The 24,204-nt window shown below is 39.2% G+C and overlaps 2 protein-coding genes across 19 annotated transcripts in view; one reads left to right on the forward strand and one right to left on the reverse strand.

Annotated features, from left to right (window-relative positions):
• Positions 1–24,204, forward strand: part of LOC105471012 (olfactory receptor 5M3) — a 377,575-nt gene that overhangs the window by 163,694 nt on the left and 189,677 nt on the right. The gene's annotated exons all lie outside the window — the stretch shown is intronic.
• The window catches only part of LOC105496046 (putative fatty acid desaturase 2-like protein FADS2B), a 41,634-nt gene continuing 21,659 nt past the window's right edge, over positions 4,230–24,204 (reverse strand). Inside the window, exons 5-12 of one of the 2 annotated variants that reach the window (XM_011766075.3) lie at positions 22,601–22,726; positions 19,491–19,551; positions 13,637–13,713; positions 13,344–13,441; positions 12,243–12,339; positions 11,422–11,501; positions 9,302–9,427; positions 4,230–4,487 (exon numbers count right to left, since the gene is read on the reverse strand). In XM_011766075.3, coding sequence (XP_011764377.1) covers positions 4,472–4,487; positions 9,302–9,427; positions 11,422–11,501; positions 12,243–12,339; positions 13,344–13,441; positions 13,637–13,713; positions 19,491–19,551; positions 22,601–22,726 — 681 coding nt within the window. In that variant the 3' untranslated portion in view covers positions 4,230–4,471. Of the gene's footprint in view, positions 4,488–7,097; positions 7,925–9,301; positions 9,428–11,421; positions 11,502–12,242; positions 12,340–13,343; positions 13,442–13,636; positions 13,714–19,490; positions 19,552–22,600; positions 22,727–24,204 lie in introns of those variants that run through there. The other variant, XM_011766074.3, reaches the window with a different exon arrangement.

Here is a 24,204-nt window from a genome sequence, read left to right on the forward strand (position 1 = left end):
TCTTCATCCTCTACTTTGCTGCCACCTACAATCCAAACTTTGGGGTGTCTTTGGGTTCCCCTGAATGTTTAATTCCTTACCGTGTTCTATGGATTCAGGATCCACAATGTGTCTCTATGTATTCCCTTACGTTGCATATTTTTACCATCAGCCAAGCTCCTTATCTCTCACCCAGGTTTCGCAATAGCAACTTCATTGATCTTCCCACCTCCACGCTATTCACTCTTCCAGTCTTTCCTTTCCGTGGTTTTAAGTTAGGTCTTCCCAGAGCTCAATTCCAATTAAACTATGCCCTGGCTCACAGGCCTTTGTACTTGCCTCTCATGATCTTGCCCATCAGGATCTCATGGCAGGTTTCTTTGTATTCTTCTCTATGGAACCTTCTGGTCTACCAAGCCAAGCACAAATTTTCAGCTAGAATTTTAGATTTTTTTTTCCCCCAATATGAGCTCAATTCAATTCTAGGCTTATCTATCAGTGCTCTAATTAACTAACAAACTAATTATTACTAAAATATTCATTGAACACCCACTCTATGTCTCTATGCCAAACAATGGACCCCAGTTCATTGTTAGGGTAAAATGCTAAGGATTTTATAGTTAGGGGTACATTGCTAGGGATAAAATGGTGAATAACAGTATACAGAGTCACTGTTCTCGTGGAGTTTTCAGTCTCGTGGGTGGCACAGGCAGAGATCATTTGTATCAGTGAGGTGCACAGGGCATGAGAGCTTATAAAGGGAATATTAATTGGTAATTTAAATCTGGGATGAGTGTCCAGAGAAAACAATGCTTGTATAAGTAATAGAAGATTATTTCAAATGCTGTCAAAAAGCCAAGGCCAACCATACTTATGGAGGAATGAAATTTAAGTAATAGTGAGGAAACCACCTTGCAAACAGTTCTACAGTCACGCAGGCCTCCTACTCTGCTGTCTGAACACAAATTTGTTCCTGCCTCAGGGCCTTTGCACTTGCCTTTGATGATTCTGCTTCTCAGGATGTCATGGCAGTCTCCTTCAATATTCTCAGATTCCCCTCTCCCTGACCTCCAGAACTAATCTAGTCCCCTGCTTATCATTCTCTCTCACATCATCCTATTTATTTTCTTCAAATGTAATCATCTTGGTTTTTCTTCCATTTACTTGCTTATTGACTGCCTTCTGCACTAGACTATAAACTCCTAGAGGTGTGGCTTCTGACTCTTCATTCGTATCACCTAGGTCAATGCCTGATATATGGTAAGTGCTCAATTAATGTTACAAATGAAAGAGAATAATAAAGATATATATGAAGGATCATGAAGATATCTATATATATCTCATATATATCTCTGTTATACCTCTCTCTCTATTTTTATATATAGACATCTATTTATCTACTTATCTATCTCTCTAGATAGCTACATAGATATTTCTCTCTAGATCTCTCTCTGATATGAGAGGTAAGTAGATATATATGAGAATATAGGTATCTACATATATCTATATATGATATCTCTCTATATGAGAAGGTTTAATCTGTGGGGAGTTAATAATTGATTTTTCAGAAATGATAACTACATTATGTTTTCTTAGAGATGTGACTGCTACACGATTTTTCCCAATTTGTTTTTCAACGTTTATTTTAGATTCTGGGGTACATGTACAGGTTTGTTATAAAGGTGTATTGCGTGATGCTGTGGTTGTTGAATGGAGTATTCTGTAGATGTCTATGAGGTCCGGTTGGTCAAGTGTCAAGTCTAAGTCTAGAATTTCCTTGTTAGTTTTCTGAATTTGTACCAATTCTTTATTGAAGAGGAAAAAGATACTTTGTTGTCTAAATTATTTGACGTTCAGTTTTAAAAGCACTCTCAGGACATTTACTTGAAGTACATACAAAATAAAATGGATTAATGGATATATTGAGAGATGAATAGATGAATAGACATGGGATGGAGGAAATTTAATGAAATAGTAATGTTGAAATCACGTGATGGCCATATAGATATTCACTATAAAATTATTTCAACATTGCTGTATTTTCAAACTTTCTTTTTTTTTTTTTTTTTTTTTTTGAGACGGAGTCTTTGCTCTGTCACCCAGGCTGGAGTACAGTGGCGCGATCTTGGCTCACTACAAGCTCTGCCTCCTGGGTTCACACCATTCTTCTGCCAAAGCCTCCCGAGTAGCTGGGACTACAGGTGCCCGCTACCACGCCTGGCTAATTTTTTTGTATTTTTAGTAGAGATGGGGTTTCACTGTGTTAGCCAGGATGGTCTCGATCTCCTGACCTTGTGATCCGCCCATCTCAGCCTCCCAAAGTGCTGGGATTACAAGCATGAGCCACCGCGCCCGGCCTCAAACTTTCATAAACAGTTCTGGGAAAGAAAACATAACCGAGTATATCTCTGCCTTCAATAGAGCTCGAGTTTAATTTCCTATGCATTGTGCACTTTTAGGATTGTACCAGAAGTGTTTCTGACTAGCAAGAAAGCAGACAAGATCATCCTTTATTTACACCGACTAGGCAACAAATATTATATTATACACCATTGGTAAGATTGCCAACAATAAGAATTGTGCACTCACATGGTTAATCAGAAGTTTGGATAACCAGAATCTCGGCTTTCTACTACCTGCCCCACAGCCTCTGAGATCTGCAGGCGGGTACCAGGGGATTAATTACAGTCAAAGGTGCAAGATGACTCATGGATGTTACTTGTTGCAACAGGAGAAATCATTTTTTCATTTGTGACTCATACGCCTCTCATAAGCCTCTGAGGAAAGGTACTCTGTCATTGTTAAAATGATTCAGTGTCTTTCCATCCCATAGGTCTCGGTGACTCTGTGGCCTTTCATGCTTTTTGTGGATTTAGGATGGGAAGAACTCTCATTATAGAACATCAGTAACTATAATGTGAATGGGTGTTGCCAGCTTATAAAACCATTCCATTTGTCTTACTTCACATAATTGTCACAATCATCCTATGATGCACATACGCCAGGAAATATTGTGCATCACACCTATACAAATGTGGGGATTGAGGTACAGAGCGTGTAAGTGACATGGCCAAGTTCACTGTAGGATACTAAGTTAATAAACTGAAATTAGAGTCTAGACTTCTGACTTCGAATCCAGGCACTCTTACTTGATGTCCAACTAAAAATGCCGGCAAATTCTCACTACCTAATTCTGTCAAGAAGAGTAAAGTTTTAGAGAAAACAGGATCAGGGAAAGTCATATGAAGATAGTTATAAAGAAGATGAATTTTTCCTGGCTTGAATTTATGCCGCTTCCTTGTGATAGCTGTAAAGAAGATGAATTTTCCCTGGCTTGAATATATGCCACTTTCTTGTCTTTTACTTTGGATTTCCTGGCATGGGAATTAAAGAGCATTGACTGTGGAGTCAGATATTCCTGGGTCTGAAACTCTACTCTACCAGTTTCTACCTGCAACTTCAGGCAAATTGCTTGGCTTCCTTAAGCCTCAGGTTTTATATCTAAAAAAATGAAGTTAATTACAGTACCTATGCCCAATGGGCCTGTTTTGAAGATTAAATGGAATAATGCCCATGAAGGGTATATATCAGTACTTATTGATGGTAGATCCTTATAAATATTGGTGAGAATTTTATCTAGCAATCCTACTTCTGGATATTTATCAAAAAAATTGAAATCAGAATCTCTAGAGATATATTAGCATTCTCATGTTCATTGCAACATCATTCACGATAGGCACAGTGAGGAAAGAATCTAAACGTCCATCAATGGGTAAATGAATTAAAGATGTGGTATATACATACAATGGGATATTATTCAGCTTTAAGAAAAAAGGAAATCTTATAATAGCAACAATATAAATTAACCTTAAAGGCTGTATGACTCTCTTTACATGAGGTATCTAAAACAGTCAAACTCACAGAAAGAAAAAATAGAATGGTGGTTGCTAGGGACTGGAGGAAGGGGAAATGGGAAGTGCCAATCAACAGGTATAAAATTTCAGTTATGCAAGAGGAATAATTTCTAGAGATCGACTTCGCAATATTGTGCCTATAGAAAACAATATTGTATTGTACACTTAAAAATGTTAATAGGATAGATGTCATAATAAGTGTTTTTACCATGATAAAATTAAAAAAAAATCAAAATTAGAATATGGAATTATTCTCATATATTTAATTAAATTTATCTATCTAATTGGAAGAAATTACATAAACATATTTTTGGAATCAGAAAATTCTTGCAATAAGAAAACATTAAATGGTTTTCTAGGTAAACAGTATAAGCTTAAGGTACAGACATAAAAATGAAGGAGCAGGAGAAGTTTCTTTTGGTGAGCTGTTAAACAAAAGGATAGATTTCCATGAGAGAGGCCAAGGAGGACATTTTTTTCTGTAGCCTCTTAGAATTAGCATCCATCCATCCATTCATTTCTTTCTCCATTTAGCATATCTTTACTGAGTGTCTCTAACATGTCAAGAAATCCTTGCTTCATGGATATTGCAGGCTAGAAAGGGAGACAAACAAATTAACACACCACATAAATTAATGTAAAATTATATCCACTGTAATTGCTACAGAGTATATCACAGGAAGCCTTGACTTAGTGAGGAAGCACTCTGGGATAGTGGGTAAAGCTATACTGAGACGTGATAATAGTGCTGAGATCTGAAAGTGAGTGGCAGATTGACCAAGTGAGATGGAGTGAGAGCAAGAGAGTTGACAAAATGGTTCAGCCATTGGGATCAGGAGCAAAGAGCCTGTGGCAGAAAAGAGTGTGAAGACCTGAAGAGAGCCAGTGGGCTGAAACAGAGATAGCAAGAGCCAGAGTGGTACAAGGTGGGTAGTGGCCATGGGGCAGTCTTGGGGTTTGGACTTTATTCCAAGAGTCATAGGAATCCATTGAAGAGTTTCAGATAGGGCTATAACATAACTGCCAGGAGTCACTTAGTGGAAAGAGACATGAGCCTGGTTGATGAAGCCACTTTCATTCCTATGCCCATAAAGTGGAGCCCTATAGCCTGAAGGTTAGAAATAAAATGACCTGCAGGATCAGTCATCTGAATTAACTCAGTGCTCAGTGGTATTCAAAGCTGTGAAAGCAGTAGGCTTTGGTTCTCCTCCTCTGGAAAGTGTATTGAATAAACAATAAAAATATGGCTAATGCTTCACCAAGTGTAAATGCCAGTCACCACAGGGTGAGAGAGAGACAACAGTTGAGACAGTGAATTCAGAAAAATGATGATTTTAATTAACTAACAACCTACTAAGCAAATTAAAATTTACCTTACTGATACATTTTCATTCTTACCTAGCACCTTTCCCCTACTGTGATCCTCCTTTTGGTGTTTACTGTTCTCTTTCTTCTCTTTATCACGTTACTATATATTTATGAATCCTTAAACAACACATGGTTGAGTTTGTACATTTTTGTAAACCATAGAAATACAAAGGATCATAAGAGCCTACTGTGAACAACTATGCACAAACGAATTGAGTAACCTAGAATATATGGATAAATTCCTAGAAACATACAACCTACCAAGACTGAATCATGAAGAAAGAAAACCTGAACAGGTCAATAATGATTACAGTAAAGCAGTAATCAAAAACCTCCCAGCAAAGAAGAGCCCAGAATAGGATAGTCTAGCACCTTTTTTGAATTTTGAATTTTATTTATTTATTTATTTATTTGAGAGACAGAATCTCTTAAAAAAAAAAAACAAAACTCTAGTTGCTCAAAAAAATCTCTATGTTGCCCAAGTTGGTATTGAACATCTGGACTCAAGAGATCCTCCTGCCTTGGCCTCCCAAATGTTGAGATTACAAATGTGAGTCTGACCCAAGCACCTTTTTTGATTTCATGTTTCCTTATATAATCTGTCTAAATATCCCAACTTTCTTCAAAATACACAGTAATCAAGTATGTTTGGAGATTTACAAAGTGGGCTATTTTTAACACTGAGTGGGGAACACGTTTGAGATAGTAAATTTGCCCAAGGAGAGTCGAGTTGCTATTTCTAAGTAATCAGGAGAACAAGCAGTGCTTAAGAGTCTCTGGTTTGGACCAGGGGAGACAGAAAAAGCCAACCACTGAGCCCACTCCCACTTATAACCCTGAACTGAGGCAGGAGAAATCATCTGAAATCCACCAGCAGGAGGAATATGGGCACTTGCCTGCCTATTATGAAGAGCCATGAAGTCAAAATAGCTTTTTATTCTTTTCGTCTCCTCCCCAACTTTCCTATTTGATATTAGCCATTATCATTTTAATAATGCCTCTTCCTCCCAGACAACCAGTTTTTGTTTTCCTAACTTTGACATGTGTGGCTAAGTCCCCAGGAGCTATGAGTGATTTAATGTGTTATTTTCTAGTAGGGATTTAATTGAGAAACAAACAAAGCTTAAAAGAGTATTTTGCAGAGCTTGGAGTAAGGGAATGAATATATACTGGTAGAATTTCAGGCAACAGCTAATCCAGTAGCACCGACTTGCTTGGAGCTGGGGAAGCAAGCTTGCATTATTGTGCTTTCTGCAGCTAAGGTAACCTTTAATAAAAGTTTAGACACTACAGATCAGCATGTTACTAAGAGTGTCCACTTATCCTTCTAGCACTAAAACCCTCTCTTGTGAGAGAGAAAGCCCTCTTGTTCTAAGACATGCTTACTTTGGTGTCAAACTTGAAAACTGCCTTATCAATGCCTGGAGTTTCCTTTAGAGAAAACAGAACTCTTTCTTTCATCCGGGTAACTCAATTACAAAGTACAGTAGTTCTGCATGGTGGGTAGGGAGTAGGCAACAAAATCTTATACTTAAAACACAGTCTAGGCCGGGCGCGGTGGCTCAAGCTTGTAATCCCAGCACTTTGGGAGGCCGAGACGGGCGGATCACGAGGTCAGGAGATCGAGACCATCCTGGTTAACACGGTGAAACCCCGTCTCTACTAAAAAATACAAAAAACTAGCCGGCCGAGGTGGCGGACGCCTGTAGTCCCAGCTACTCGGGAGGCGGAGGCAGGAGAATGGCGTGAACCTGGGAGGCGGAGCTTGCAGTGAGCTGAGATCCGGCCACTGCACTCCAGCCTGGGTGACAGCGCGAGACTCTGTCTCAAAAAAAAAAAAAAAAAAAAACACAGTCTATTCTTTAGTGAAACACAACACGTCTTTAAATACAGAACATTAACCTGCTTGATCTGTTGCTATTAGGACTAGATGTAGGAAGTTCTTTTAAGATATTTCATAGATATTTTAATTTGTCTACTTGGAAAGAAAATGTATATATACATTAATGACACATATGCAGTTACAATAATGAAGATCTGAAGTCAATATTGAAATATTTGAAGAAATTTTAATGTTAATTATATTCAGTTTTTAAAGAAAAAGAAGTTCACACATATGAAAAGAAATAAGTAAAAAACGTTTGTGCTTCAAGAGGAACTTCTTACACATATGATTATTTTCTAAGAGCAATTGCACTAATTTCCAAAGTACCCTGTTAGATGGCTCTCTTGGCCAACTTCTCCCTTTGTCCACTTCATCCATAAAACTTTTGCCTGGTTCTTGTACTTCTGACCCTTGACTGAGATGATCTGACTAAGGTCTATTGGGAGGACTGAGTTTAAGGTTCTAGTGAAAAAACAAAAATTTTGGGCTCTGTTTCCCTTTTATAACCCTGGTCAATGTCATCTTGTGTTTCCTAGGTTGTTACTTGCAAAGAAGACTTTTAGGGAAGGGGTTATCACATGTGCTTGGGATTCATATTCCTAGAACAGCACAGTCAGGTATACCAATGGTGATAACTAATTCCCAGTTAAGCAGGGAAGAGCTCCTACACATGCACCAACCCTCATCAGAGATGCAATTACATGTGTATCAAGGCTACATTTGGCATCATGTTTCATAGTAAGCATCCACCCAGAGGGCTGCAGATTTCTTCAAGGCTCTGTGGAAGGAATAAACAAGATCATCAGGAGGTGAGACTGTAATGTTAAGAAAGCTCTTAAATGGAATTTGCTCCTCTGCCTGGTTCAGAACAATGTTGTCATTTTCAGCTACATCTGATAAATGTCATCCTCTGTTGACCAATTCTGTTGACTGAATTGTTTTTAGCAGGTGAATTCACCTTTCCTTTATGGAGAACATTGAGATTTTCTTTCATTTTATTCTTTTCTGAGCCTATATACCTGTAAATCCACCCATCCTATATTTATCTATCAACCCTATTTTATAATATGGAGGACATTTTTCTAGGCTTTGGTGGTACAGCAATAAGTAGGGTAGATGTGAGTCCTGTCCACATGAAATTCCTAGTCTAGCTTGGGAGATACATATTAAATAATTTATTACCCAATATGTTATTTGAATACAATTGTGATAAACTTCACAAATGAAGAGAACCAGGTGCTGCAAGAGCAGGCGACTAATTTAGTTTTGGGGTCAGAGGAGATGGACATGAGGAAAAGGCATTTGAATTGAGCCTTGGAGAAAGAATGGCAATTGACAAGATGATGTCAAGGGAGGTGGAGGTTTGGGGGAACATTCCAGGCAGAAGAAAAAGTGGCAAAAGGATAAGACAACTAGGGAAGGGAGTTTCATGGCAACTTAAGGTAGGCCAATTGCACTAATTTCTGGAGGAAATTATCTGGGGGACAGAGAAAGAGGAGTGTGGTGGAGAGTCTGAAGCTGGAGCACTGGTCAGGGATCAGATCAGATCAGGCCTGGCCTTGTTGGCCTCATTTGAGATGTTTTTTTTTTTTTTTTCAATCCTAAACTAAAGAGAAAGTTATTAAACCCAGATTACTGGTTGTTAATTTAACCAGCACAACATTCTTTAGGAAATTGTATGTGAATGCCTAAGGATAAGTATGGATTTTCAGTTTCTGCATGCCTCACTACTCTTAATTAATCACCCCAGCCTGAGCTGCACATTTATACCCCACTGGACCCTGCAGGCTTCTAAATTTGTAGCACTGGACCAGATGATCTGACAGTTCCTCCCACTACTTAAATTCTAACACATGTAGGAAGCTCTGTGGGGGATAGAAAGGCAAATAATATACAGCCTTGATTTTAAGAAATTTGAAATTTAGTAGGACAGTAAAGCATTTTCACTAAGCTGTACCTATAGGTAAAAGGTCAGCATTATCATTATTTTGTTGTTGTTGATACGGTTCCCTATGGTGCCGCGTATCCACACTGAGCACACAGATGACCCTTAATAAATGATTGTTAAATGAATGATTCATAAGCCACTGAATAGTCTGGGGAGTGGCAGTAAAGACAAATGAGAGCTGTGAGCCAAGAGAAATTATGTTATTACCTGACAATATCTCCAAACGCCCTCAACATGGGTTTATTCACATACTGCAATCCATGCTTGGCACACAGTGACCTCACCAGAGGCGCCACTTTGTGATAATTATGGCGTGGCATTGTGGGGAACAGACTGGAGAAAGATACAAGGGATATAAAATTTAGACCTAAAGAAAAACTCTGAGTTTTCTTCCTTCTGTTACCAAATAAAACTATATCAGCAATGCAGACCCAACCTTGACCTTGCACAATACGGCTGTTCTGGGAAGTTAAAAACCTGCTGCCAAAATATCCTTATTTCTTAACACCTCTGCAAGCCAAGTGGGTGGTGAATGTTTGGGAAATGCTAACAAAGTAAATGTTATCTTCATTGAATATGTTTATATTTTGCCATGTCAAATGAAGGTATGGATTGTCTATCACTTTGAATTACCTAGGGGAGCTGAAGATACCCCTGTCCCCCATCTCTGTCTCTGTCTTTGTCTCTCTCTTTCTCTCTATCCATCTGATATGGTTTGACTGTACCCCCACCCAAATCTCAACTTGAATTGTATCTCCCATATTCCCACGTGTTGTGGGAGGGACCCAGGGGAAGGTAATTGAGTCATGGGGACCAGTCTTTCCCCTGCTATTCTCATGATAGTGAATAAGTCTCATGAGACCTGATGGGTTTATCAGGGGTTCCTGCTTTTCTTCTTCCTCATTTTCTCCTGCTTCTTCCTCATTTTCTCTTGCCACTGCCATGTAAGAAGTGCCTTTTGCCTCCCGCCATGATTCTGAGTCCTCCCCAGCCATTTGGAACTGTAATTCCAATTAAACGTCATTTTCTTCCCAGTCTCGGGTATGACTTTATCAGCAGTGTGAAAACAGACTAATACAGCAAATTGGAACCGGAAGTGGGATGTTGCTGAAAAGATACCTCAAAATGTGGAAATGACTTTGGAACTGGGTAACAGGCAGAGGTTGGAACGGTTTGGATGGCTCAGAATAAGACAGGAAACTGTGGGAAAGTTTGGAACTTCCTAGAGACTTATCGAATGGCTTTGCCCAAAATGCTGATAATGATATGGACAAAAAGGTCCAGGCTGAGGTGGTCTCAGATGAAGATGAGGAACTTATTGGGAACTGGAGTAAAGGTGACTCTTGTTATGTTTTAGCAAAGAGACTAGGCGGAGGTTCCCAAACACCATCTAACTCCTATCCCATGAACAGATGAATATTCAATAAGTTCTAGTCATGGCATATAGCAAAAAGTCCTGGGATAGGAATAAGGAGTGAGGAGATATGGATTTTTATTTAAGATTTTCCATTAATCACCCAGGTGACTTTCCTGGGTTTTAACTTAATCTTTGATAAAATGTGAATAATAGTCCTTCCTTGTTTTGCTGAGACTTTTAAGAACTAACATGAAGGAAAGGATGAGAAAATTAAATGAGCAGGTGTAAGAGCTCTTTCCTTCTCTGACTATCCAAAATATGGCTTAGGTAAAGAGGATGTGGACAGTCTCTCCCTTGAATATTCTGGAGATCAACTCTCCAAGTGTTACCATTTTCTCTTTATTTTATGGCCACCTAACTGACTCATTGGCAAAGTATTGCCAATACCATTTGAATATTGCGTCAGGGAATGGGTTTTATCATTGATTATTTTATAACTTCAGATCTAAAGAGATAGATATTTAAATTAAATTTCAACACAACTTGGTTACCCACTTCTCAAGCCTGCAGGTATCTGAAAATGGAATCACAGGCACTTTTCCAAGATTTCACTCTATTTACTCACAATCTTTCTTTCCTTTCTTCCTTCCTTCCTTTCTTCCTTCCTTCCTTCTTCTTTCTTTCTTTCTTTCCTTTCTTTCCTTCCTTCCTTTCTTTCTCTCTCTCTTGTTTTCTTTCTCTCCTTCCTTCCTTCCTTCCTTCCTTCCTTCCTTCCTTCCTTCCTTCTTTCTTTCCTTCCTTCCTTCCATCCTTCCTTCCCTTTCTTCCCCATCATTGCTAATAGAAAGATAGCAGCCTGTAGAAAATGCTGGTTCTCTGAGACCTTGAGCCTAGGGCCTGATCTGGATTATATATGGGGATGTTATAAGTGACTGCACTTGCCCTACTAAGGACTATTCTTGTTACTCACTGGTGCTCAATTTGGAAGTTCAGGTGCCCAGTGAACCAGTCATTGAAAAAGGACTGTTCAATATTACAGGTGGCCAAGACCTGCAAAGAAAAAGCTTATATTAGTTATAAATGAGCCCAAGTGTCAAACAAAGAAAATATTTGAGACCACCTTTGCAAAATTATGACAGTAAGATAAATCTGACATAGTTGACTACATCTTGCTTCTGATCTCCAAGCTGTCCTTTGTAATTCCTGGGTGTAGGCTAAGCTGACTTTGGGAGGAACTTATTTTGTAGTTTAACCTTAAAGCAAGGATGATAGTAGCCCTTCCCAAAACTAAACTGCTTTTGTATAACTAATAAAAGGCCATAACGTTAGGATTGTGAGAGGGGCCTGAATTCTGATAAGATGGAGGCATAGTTTCTATAATTCTTTACTGCTCAGGAGTCATGCGGCCAGAGGTGACAGGATTTGTGACTTTCCCAATTGTGCTTGTCGATAACATCACTATTATAGAACCTAAGATTAATTTTTTGAGATGTTTTTCAGACTGTCCCCACTTGGACCCATGCATGACTCATGACTTGATGGGTTCTGTGGCCCCACCCAAAGGTGGACTGGGAACATTCTCCACACCCCTATAATTTCTTCCCCAACTGTCAACTAGCACCCATTTCCTAGCCCTCTTCCCATCAAATTGTCCATTGATACAGTTTGTCTGTGTCCGCACTCAAATCTCATCTTGAATTGTAATCCCCATAATCCCCGTGTGTCAAGGGAGGGACCGGGTTCTAAATCAGTGTGGTTAGAAAGATTCTCCCCGAGGAACTCCATCATTACCTGAGTGCTGAGCCAGTCTCGGTTCTCCTCTGTGCTCATTCTCATTGGTATGTGGCTCATCTGGGTAACATATGCAATCCAAGGACTTTCAAGAAACCTTTTGGAGGAATAAAAGGAGGAAGTGATGACTGTTTAGGGTGTTTCAGTAGCAAGCACTGGGCTTGCATAACCCCTGGTAGAGCTGGTTGAGCACTGGAGGAAATGAAAGAGACTCAAAGTTTCCAGTAAAATGGTGATCTTTCTTTTTCTTCTCTGAAAGACCTTTATATCAAGAGATGACACACTAAGCATTCAGCCACATGACTGCCAAATGTATGGGAGCAGAACCTCTAAAGTTTTCTGTAGCTCTAGTGCAAAGATCAAAACCACTAGGGAAATTTAAGGGCACATGCAAACTGGTTGACAGCCTGGGCTTTGTCGTCAGATAAGAGCTGGATTCAAGTTCTGTTTCGGCACTGGCCTTGGCTCTTACTTGCTCTTACATGCCCTTGGGCCTATGATTTAATCTCCTTAAACTTCAGTTCCTTTAGCAGAAAAATGAGCATGATACTATCTACACTGCAGCATTGTGTGAGGATTACATCAAATAAGATAAAGCATGTAAAGCCTTTAACAAAGTGTCTGATGCATAGTAGCTATCATTATTCTTATAATTATTTAGGACTTAGAATAACTTGACAACAGAATGAGGGAGGATTACATTGGAAAATTGGGAGGACTATTCAAACAAAAAATGCATTGGGAAAACCTCTAGTCATAAAATAACTTAAAAAAAAATTCCTTCCCTGTCATTCTTTGGTAGGGATTACTATGTCTACCTAGATTACAGTTTTAAGGATTTAGGATTCAATTGAAATGCTTCCTTTAAGAATCCAGGACGTGGGTAAAAATGGGGATTGGGCAAATTTTTTTTTGCAAAGGGCTCGTCTTATTCAACTATTTGAACTAATTTTTTTCACATTTGCTTAAAAACACCTCAGCTGCAAGAAATGGGGCATGATGTCATAATCTAATCTGTTTTAAAACTGATGACAAATAGCTCTGATGGGGAAGGATCTGACGAGGATCATTTGGATTACCGAAATAAAATAGTATTCTTACTTGACCAAATAGATGAGCAACACAGTCCCAAAGATTCCATAGTATGGGCCAAATGTGATGAAATATCGGATGTAAAAGCTGCTAACCCAGGCGATGTCCTGCAGAGAAAAGCACTTGAAAGTTATACACCCTGAACATGATTTCATTTCTGCTTCATTGGCTTGGGGTCCCTTCACGTTCTGGCTGAATCTTATGCCTTGTTATTCAAGGAAGCTATATCTGGAGAGGACACAGCATTTTCATTTTCCCTCTTCTACTTGGTCTAGTTTCAGAGAATGAGCCACATTACTCACCACCCAATATCTTCGAAGGTACATCACTTGCATAGATTGCAGGTTGAAATATACTGGCATAAGGAGTGGGAGCCCAACTGAAATAGAACAAAAAATGATGCTGAATAAATAAACAGAATGTGTTCATGTGTATTTAATGTTTAGCTCCCACATAGAAGTGAGAACATGCAGTGTTGGGTTTTCTGTTCCTGCGTTAGTTCACCTAGGATAATGGCCTCCATCTCCATCCATATTGCTGCAAAGGACATTATCTTATTCTTTTGAATGGATGTGTAGTATTCCATGGTGTATACGTACCACATTTTATCTAAGCAGTCTACCATTGATGTGCCTTTAGGCTGATTCCGTGTCTTAGCTATTGTGAGTAGTGATGCCTCCTGAGACACACAATTTATCTGTATAACAAACGTGCACATGTACCCTTGAAACTAAAATAAAAGTAAAAAGAGGAAAATCACCTGTAATCTTACTACCCAAATATTACCATAAACATTTTGAATATAGATATATTAATATATGTTCTAAAAATTGCTATTATGCTACCTATAGTACTGTTTGGTACACTACCTTTAAAAATAAAGCATATCCTGACCATCTTCCCATTTCTCTAAATATTTTCCAGCATCCTTTTTTTTTTTTAATTATACTTTAAGTTCTGGAATACATGTGCAGAACGTGCAGGTTTGTTACATAGGTCTACACGTGCCTTGGTGGTTTGCTGCACCCATCAACCCATCATCTATCTACATTAGGTTGTTCTGCTAATGTTATCCCTCCTCTAACCCCCAACCCACCAACAGCCCCTGGTGTGTGATGTTCCCCTTCCTGTGTCCGTGTGTTCTCATTGTTTAACTCCCACTTATGAGTGAGAACATGCAGTGTTTGGTTTTCTGTTCCTGTGTTAGTTTGCTGAGAATGATGGTTTCCCGCTTCATCCATGTCCCTGCAAAGGACATGAACTCATCCATTTTTATGACTGCATAGCTTTCCATGGTATATATGTGCCACATTTTCTTTATTCAGTCTAACATTAATGGGCATTTGGGTTGGGTTGGTTCCAAGTCTTTGCTATTGTGAATAGTGTTGCAATAAACATATGTGTGCATGTGTCTTTATAGCAGAATGATTTATAATCCTTTGGGTATATCCCCAGTAATGGGATTGCTGGGTCAAATGGTATTTCTGGTTCTACATCCTTGAGGAATCACCACACTGTCTTCCACAATGATTGAGCTAATTTACACTCCCACCAACAGTATAAAAGCATTTCTATTTCTCCACATCCTCTCCAGCATCTGTTTTTTCCTGCCTTTTTAATGATCACCATTCTAACTGGCATGAGATGGTATCATATTGTGGTTTTCATTTACATTTCTCTAATGACCAGTGATTATGAGTTTTTTTTCATATGTTTGTTGGCTGCATAAATGTCTTCTTTTGAGAAGTGTCTGTTCATATCCTTTGCCCACTTTTTGATGGGGTTGCTTGTTTTTTTCTTGTAAATTTGTTTAAGTTCCTTATAGATTCTGGATATTAGCCCCTTGTCAGATGGCTAGATTAAATAAATTTTCTCCCATTCTGTAGGTTGCCTGTTCACTCTGATGATAGTTTCTTTTGCTCTGCAGATGCTCTTTAGTTTAATTAGATCCCATTTGTCTATTTTGGCTTTTGTTGCCATAGCTTTTGGTGTTTTAGTCATGAAGTCTTTGCCCATGCCTATGTCCTGAATTGTTTTGCCTAGGTTTTCCTCTAGGGTATTTATGGTTTTAGGTCTTATGTTTAAGTCTTTAGTCCATCTTGAGTTAATTTTTTATAAGGTATAAGGAAGGGGTCTAGTTTCAGTTTTCTGCATATGGCTAGTCAGTTTTCCCAACATTTATCAAATAGGGAATCCTTTCCCCACTGCTTGTTTTTGTCAGGTTTGTCAAAGATCAGAAGGTTGTAGATGTGTGGCATTATTTCTTAGGCCTCTATTCTGTTCCATTGGTCTATATATCTGTTTTGGTACCAGTACCACGCTGTTTTGGTTACTGTAGTATAGTTTGGTATACTTGTAGTATAGTTTGAAGTCAGGTAGCATGATACCTTCAGTTTTGTTCTTTTTGCTTAGGATTGTCTTGGCTATATGGGCTTTTTTTTTTGGTTCCGTATGAAATTTAAAGTAGTTTTTTCTAATTCTGTGAAGAAAGTCAATGGTACCTTGATGGGGATAGCATTGAATCTACACATTACTTTGGGCAATATGGCCATTTTTATGATATTGATTCTTCCTATTCTTGAGCATGGTATATTTTTACATTTGTTTGTGTCCTTCTTTATTTCCTTGAGCAGTGCTTTGTAGTTCTACTTGAAATGATCCTTTATGTTCCTTGTAAGTTGTATTCCTAGGTATTTTCTTATCTTTGTAACAGTTGTGAATGAGAGTTCACTCATGATTTGGCTTTCTGTTTGTCTATTATTGGTGTATAGGAATGCTTGTGGTTTTTGTATATTGATTTTGTATCCTGAGACTTTGCTGAAGTTGCTTATCAGTTTAAGGAGATTTTGGGCTGAGATGATGGGGTTTTCTAAATATACAATCATGTCATCTGCAAACAGAGACAATTTGACTTCCTCTGTTCCTATTTGAATATGCTTTATTTCTTTCTCTTGCTTGAATGCCCTGGCCAGAAACTTCCAATACTATGTTAAATAGGAGTGGTGAGAGAGGTTGTCTTGTGCCAGTTTTCAAAGGGAATGCTTCCAGCTTTTGCCCATTCAGTATGATATTGGCTGTGTGTTTGTCGTTAATATCTCTTATTATTTTGAGATACTTTCCATTAATACCTAGATTATTGAGAGTTTTTTTTAGCATAAAGGGGTGTTGAATTTTACTGAAGACCTTTTCTGCATCAATTGAGACAGTCATGTGGTTTTTGTCATTGGTTCTGCTTATGTGATGGATTACATTTATTTATTTGTGTATGTTGAACCAGCCTTGAATTCCAACTTAATTGTGGTGAATAAGCTTTTTGATGTGCTGCTGGATTTGGTTTGCCAGTATTTTAGTAAGGATTTTCGCATTGATGTTCATCAGGGGTACTGGCCTAAAATCTCATTTTGTTGTTCTGTCTCTCCCTGTTTTTGGTATTAGGATGATCCAGCATCTGTTTTGTGATTACTGTGTTGTATTTTTATAATGTACTTAATACATTTATTTAATAAATCCAGTAAATGTATTAATTTAAAAATGTGACCCCAGTGCAAGTGAGCAGGAGTCTATCTCCTTAATGCAGCATTCCTGGAATGCTGGCCCCAAGGAAAGATGCAAGTGGAGATCCACAGCCCCATCCTGGACTGCAATGGACATTTCAAGTCTAAAAGACGGGGCTAAGAATTAGATCAGTAGCTCCAGGTTCAAGCTGCCTCAAAGAAGCTAGGAAAGCTTGGGAGATTTGAGTCATTTTTGAGGAAGGCATCCCTGAACAGCTTCTGCTACCAGCTTTCAAGTGTTTTCAAGTTCCTTGGAGTCCTTCAGTCTCCCTGGATCTTTGGGATTTAGCCCCATTATAGTGTGTTGAGGTGTCAGAGATGAAGAAGGTATACTCGTTTCCTGGTCAGAGTTATTTACCTGCCTTTCCCCCAGCATCACTGAGGCTTCCCAGGCACAGAGGATCCTTAAGGAGATCCTCTGGCTTTTGACAAAGGCTGTCTGCCTGGTCAAACTTTGGTTAGGATCCTTTGAGCCCTCTTCTCAACTAGGCCTCATCCTTGGCCTACGAGAATTGCAGACTCTCAGCACAAATGATTTCATCCACTCTCCACACGAAGAAACTTGAACAAACGCTAGCATAGTTCCTCAAAGCTCAAGGCTATCTCTCTGGGATAATCCCAGCATCCTTGAAGTTTTTACCTGAGAAAGCTCAGGGCTGCCAAAATAATTTACTGTTTATTCTGGCCAGTGTCTGACTATAGGCACCTGACACCCCTTTTTATAGAGCATTTACTTTAGGACACTGACAATTATAAATCCTTTGTGTCTTCTTTTGAGATGTAGCTTCTACACTCCAGAAATGTATTTCTCAAGGGCCTGGTAACAATCCCTTTGAAATGTAGTCATCAAGAAGGATGGGGCTCTTATCCGTCAGTCTGTTTGGGAGGATAGGAGCCTACCTTTAATAAGTACCAGTTAGCAGACACAGACAGTCTGGACAAATCTTACCAACCAGCTCCTCCACCCCCACCCCATCTCCCAGTGTCTTTCAGTACTTTTCCTTTAGCATGCTCCAGCATTTGAAAAGCCTCTCTCTCACTTTTGCGCCAGGAGAATTAAGCTCGGTTTATGGTGAAGTCTGTCTCCCCTAGTGCGATAGCCTGAATAGGATTTGTCTTGCTGCCTTTAACAACCGTCTGGTTTTGTTTCTTTTTGACAGTTTGAGTACGACTCATTTGTACCCGAGATGTTAAGCTAGCATTTGCTGGGAAAGGCCACAATAAAGCAGCTCTTGGTGGTGGTAGGGTGGTTTGTGAAGTGGGCATTTTGCAGTGAATTCACACCATTCCCTCATTTCTCATAAGGTAAGGGCATATTGTCCCACTTCAGACAGGGGAGGTAAACACATGTTTCTCAGGAGAGTTCAGAGAAGAAACTCCAACAGGGTTTTCTTTTGCAGACACACATCTAGTCAGGCTGGGAATCAGCTACCTTTTAAAAATGGGGCACCAATGTCCTCATTCCTCTTTTAGGTTTTGCAAGAGCAGCGGGGCAGGTGACGAGTGCAGGATGGGGAAGGCTGAATTCCCACTGTAGAGGATCCAGCAGTGATGGTCGACCTCACACTTCAAAAAATTTGCCCCCTGCTATCTTCCTCTGGCATGATAGGGGTGGCCATTTGTGGCCTACATGTGGGCAAGTCAGATCATCGCAACTATGTTTCTCAAGCCCAGCACTGCTGACAATTTGGGTGAGATGATTATTTTTATGAGGGGCTTCCTTTGCATCGCAGAATGTTTAGCAGCATCCCTGGCTTCTATCCACTGATTGCCAATACCTTCCCTCCTCCTCTGTTGCGATAACCAAAAAAATGTCTTTTGACATTGCCCCTGGGAGGCAAAATTGCTCTGGTTGAGAACAACTGGACTACAGGAAATGTTTGGTTCTTTCCCTGATTTTGGTTTATTCCCCAGATACATGTTTTAGTTGGGCAGATTTGGGGGTTTCTTGAAAGCTTTTTTTGTGAGCTGCTATGAGTTTGATATTGGTTAAGAGCAGTCTTTGCTTATGATGTTCTTTTACTGGTATCAGATTTACGCAGCTACCTGTATTTTCCTTCAAACTTGACCCACATGCCCACACTCAGATATATATGTCTCATGCCTTCCCACAGCTATATGCAGGTCATGGGAGCAGACAGCTTTCTTCCACACAAGAGCACTGCAGGTGCCCTTTGTTCCCCGGCCTCTCCATTTCTGGTGTCACACTGTCAATGCTTCAGATTTATCTCCCCATCTCTACTTCCTCCCTACCCAAACACCATTATTCTTTTCTCTTGATAGATGTTTGGTCTTTCCAGAATGACAGTCCTAGATGCAGGTCCCTTGACTGGGAGCCTGGCTTCCCTCCCTCATTGGGTATCTCCCTCCTTCCCCATCCAACTCTCAGAGTGATGAGGTGCTGTTTAAAAAGGCTGTTTATTTTTCCATCTCCCTTTGCAGCTTTCCACCCCAGGGAGTCTGAAATAAGACATGCTGCTTTGCTCAATAGCAATAGGACGTGGGCTGGTCTCTGTGAGAGCATTCCAATTATGACTTCTGCCTTGACAAGTACTTGCTTCAAGGAAATGGGATATAAGGAATGTGGCTCTGGGAGACTCACCCATGTAGAAGTACAGGTGCTGCTTTTCATAGTTGATGTATTTGATTTTCTTCTTGCCGTACTGAATGGAGAGAGAATAAAACAAAAATAAGAGACCATACTTCTGGTCATCACACTCAAGGATGCATGTGTATGTGTGTGTGTGTATGTGTGTGTATGCACATGCTTGTGTGTGTGTGTTTGTCTAAAATCGTTATGGAAAGAGCCATCTGATCAGTGTTCATTAGCTTTCAAGTCTGAGGCACTAGAAGAACCAGAACCAGGATGGGAGGAAGAAATATTGTGGCGTCGTCTTGCTTTCATTATATGTGGGTAATTCTATCACAAATGGAATATTCCACTGGACTGTGGGAATCGTATCATTTTTTTTGTTCCTGTGGGAATCATTTTGAATTTTTTTTCTCTTTATGTGAGGTGGAATGCTCACTGAAATGGGACATTTCTGAGTTTTTCTTGTGCTTCTTCAACTATGGCATTTAGGATTCTGCTCCATATTCATTCATTCATCCAACAGATGTGTGATTGATTCATCACAGTCAAGAATTTTCTTTTAAATTCATTCATCCAAAAGATACTAAATGGTAATACGATAAAATATATAGTCATGGCCCCTCCTATCTGTCTCATCTTTCTTCTTTTATGTTCTCATCATGGAAGTCACACTATCATTTATTATTTTAGCCCATGATGATAGAACATATAATATTTATTATACATTATATAATTACTATATAATAATATAATTATAATATTACATTCACTACTGAGAATTTGATTCATTTTCTAGGAGTCTCCTTAGTTAATCTGGCATATATTCAGGGCACAAAGGCAGCAAACGCTTTGAAAGGAGGATAGAAGTAATGGTTCTATCTCTAGTATCTAGCAGACACTCAATAAATGTTTATTAAAGGAATTAATGAATAAATGATAATTCACACTCACTCTGTATTTTTGCCTATGTTCATTCAGTTAAAACTCTGGGCAGTGTTTGACTCTTGCTTTCTCCTTTCCTTTGATATCTTTCCTCCTATGTATAGATTTCTTGTATTTGGATTGTGTAGTTGGTCCTTCCTTCTCTTATTGTCAAAAATTATAAGAAATATCATAGTGATAAGGTAGTAATAGCTATTTGCAGTTATTCCTAAACCTTCAAACATTTTAGTAGCAGGAAACATGGTAAAGGGACTAGTTGGAAGTGTGTGGGAGTGAACAAACCGTAATGGACAGATTGTGAGTATCACCTCAAAGTAGGATTCTGTCTTCCAGGATATAAGCACAGGACATAGAAGTATTAATAAATGCTTGCTGAAGAAACTTAACATTTGAATAAAGTGTTAGAAAGGCAGACAGTAAAGAAGGAAGAAAGGAAAAGCCCAGGGCTGATTAGAAATGCTTTTGATGTGAAAGTACTGAATTTTAGAGTTTAAATAAATAATTTTAAATAACGTCTTGTGCAGTAGCTTTGAAATTATATTACATAGAACTCTAAAGTTTTAGGGATATCCCAGGAGCAGCTTGAGACTTGGAGAGTAACCTCTATTGTTTGTGAAGAGGTAGCCTGTGTACTGAAAATAGCTCTACAGAAGGCATGTCTGAACTCAAGCTGCTTCACGAACTTCCCTGAGACAAACTCCCTTGCTCTGTAGGAGGAAGGGGAGATATGAGGGGACAATTGGAGAAATGAATACTTTACAATTCTAATGATGGTCATAGAAATCCACAAACATCAGGGAAGTCCAATGTGTTTGCGGAATCATTGTCAAAAGCAACTGATTTGTGATCACATCACCAAGAATTTTTTCAAAGCAAGAGACCTTGTTTGCTCTTTCAGCTAGGGAAAAGTGTGAGTCTCCCAAATATGAAAAAAACTGCTTTCAAAAAGTTGCACAATTTTTGGTTAATGGACCAGACAGGCAACAACTGAGGAGGCTACACCGTTTTATTTTTATAAAACTCCTAGTTTTTCTAGGAGATAGCAACCTCTTCCCAAGTATCTGACTCTCAGGTACTTCACTTGAAGGGAGGCACTTTTCTTTGGTTATCCTTATACCTCCTTTGCTTAAGAAAGACTCCCTCCTCACTTTGAGAGGCTGAGGCGGGCGGATCACAAGGTCAGGAGATCAAGACCATCCTGGCTAACACGGTGAAATCTCACCTCTACTAAAAAAGAATATAAAAAATTAGCTGGGAGTGGTGGCGGGCACCTGTAGTCCCAGTTACTCGGGAGGCTGAGGTAGGAGAATGGCATGAACTCAGGAGGTGGAGCTTGCAGTGAGCCGAGATTGTGCCACTGTACTCCAGCCTGGGTGACAGAGCGAAACTCTGTCTCAAAAAAAAAAAAAAAAAAAAGAAAGACTCCCTCCTAAAAATCTTGGTAATTGATGTTGTCCTTTACATGATGGTTTCAAGTTGAAGTTTTAACAAGTAATCATTAACTGAGAAATTCTGAAGATGACTTCCTCCCACTTTTTCTGTTGTTTAAGAAGCTCAAATTAAAGGTGAGACCTCTAGCTCTCTTCCATGGCATTTGGGCTGTAGTTCATGTATAAATGCACCAAAATGGACATGAAGGAAATATAACAGTGTAAAGTCTTTTAACTGGGCTAGAATTAGTTGAGATAACTAGGTACGTGAATGTACGTGACCTAGTGCTTATTGAATATATTGACCTATATTCTCTCAGTGAATGTTTCTCCACGCCCTGTTTAAACCTCAGACGGTCATTGCAACCTCAGTCATCTGGTTCCATGATCTAACACTGGCTTGTATTGCCTCAGAGAAAATGACAGGCACTGGGCAGGGACCCATCTGTCACTGAGATTGCTCAAACAGAGTAATGTGGATTCCCATATTTCCTGCTGTGGGAGGTTGGACTGGATGATCTTTAAGGTCATAGACTTAAAGGTTACGACTCTAAATGCCCTCGTATTCTTACAGCCCCAGATTCAGTTATTTCAAATCTATATTTTGAGCCTAAAAGAAGGAGAAATGTTCTCAGATTGTGTGTGAAGCCAGAATTTCTGGCTTGATTTTTCCAAGGCAAGGCTGTAAGCCTTTCCAGGAACCACTTCCAGGAACATTTCCCCAGTGCTCAAGATTTCTAAGTGTACCTTGACAGGCTGTGAATCTCCGAGCAGAAAAAGTGGGCCCATGTCAATATCCGGGTCTTTGGGGTAGATGTTCGGCTTTACGTGATGTTGAAAGTGCCGGTAATTCCACCAGTTTGCTGACAGGCCCTGAGGAGAAGAGAGGGCTCGTTACTTGAAATAATTCTTTCCTGAAATACCCTTCACCCTCAGAGTTTTCTGCATGCATCCCCAAAGTCAAAATAAGACATCTGAGTTTCTCTAGCTTGCCTCCACTGCTGAGCCACAGCATGACTCATCGGACAGAGGCACTCATAGCTTACAAAGAAATAAATCTCTGATCCAGAAACTCAATTTTAGGCTAAAAGTCTTGGTAATGAAAATCATAAAAGCTGGTTGAAAAGAAATGTTTTCCCATCCTTCTCTTATTTGATCTTCATTAAAAAAAAAAAGCTGAAGGTAGGTGGGGCAGAGAGAATTGTTTCTCTTTTACATATAAAGAAGACTTAGCTCCGAGACTTTAATTAGTTCTGGGGAAAAAGAAGCGGCCCCAGGTATCTTACTTCAATGAGTGTTTCAAAGAATCAAGGATCTGAAGTGATCTCCTTGGGGGGCTTGGCTCAGATCCTTGCATGTCTCGGTTTCAATGCTCTCATACAAAAATAAATGAGAATAAAAAGACTTTAGCTGATGCCAAGCTTGAGTCACCTCTGATTAGGTTGTTTGTGATTTTTTTTTTTTTTTTTTTACCATAGAAAGTCTGAAATTTTAATAGAGCAAATAATTTGGAGGCACATCAACCTGGTTACATATACTGGATGTATAAATACTGCTGCATGTTTTGGGCAAGTCACCCAACCTCTTTGAGGCTCAGTTCTATCTCCGGTAAATAACATAAGCACATTTACTTCCGTGGGTGGTCTGGGGAGTTATGAGATGACGTATGTAAAATGTTGGCATGCTGGGATATTCAGTTTTTCCTCCTTTATGTTAATCATTTACAGAAGAATGAGCAGCAGTAGTAGTTTTTTATTGCATATTTGACATAGCTTAGCAAGCAGTCTATGCATGTTCTAGTCCGCTCTGTCCAATGCAATAGCCATTAGCACATGTGGCTATTGAGCAACTGAGCACTTGAAAAGTGACCGAATAAAGACAAGCCGTAAGCATAAAACACCTACTGGATTTTGAAGATTCAGTATGAAAAAAGGAATGTAAAATAGTTCATCAATAATTTTTACATTGATTACATGTTGAAATAATACTATTTTGAATATATGTGGAGTAATAAAGTTACCTTTTAAATATGACTATTAGAAAATTTGAAATGCAAGTGTCATTTTAACGTGGTGCATTGTATTTCTGTAGGAGCATGCTGGTCTGGACACCAAACATCTGTAGTAGAAGGGGATGGCTCTTTATTTGAATATCTGTGAGCATTAGCATTGTGTTTCCATAGTCTTCTTTGCAGTTGTTTCTTAGCAACCCCCATCTCATTCCCAATTAACATTCCCTAACCTTCTTGCAACCCTCCAGCCTGAGTCTATATCCTGAATCATATGCCTGAATGGGGACTTTCCAAATATATATATATATGTGTGTGTGTGTGTGTGTGTGTGTATATACGT

This window comes from Macaca nemestrina, chromosome 12 (assembly GCF_043159975.1).
Source record: "Macaca nemestrina isolate mMacNem1 chromosome 12, mMacNem.hap1, whole genome shotgun sequence".
NCBI lineage: Eukaryota > Metazoa > Chordata > Mammalia > Primates > Cercopithecidae > Macaca > Macaca nemestrina.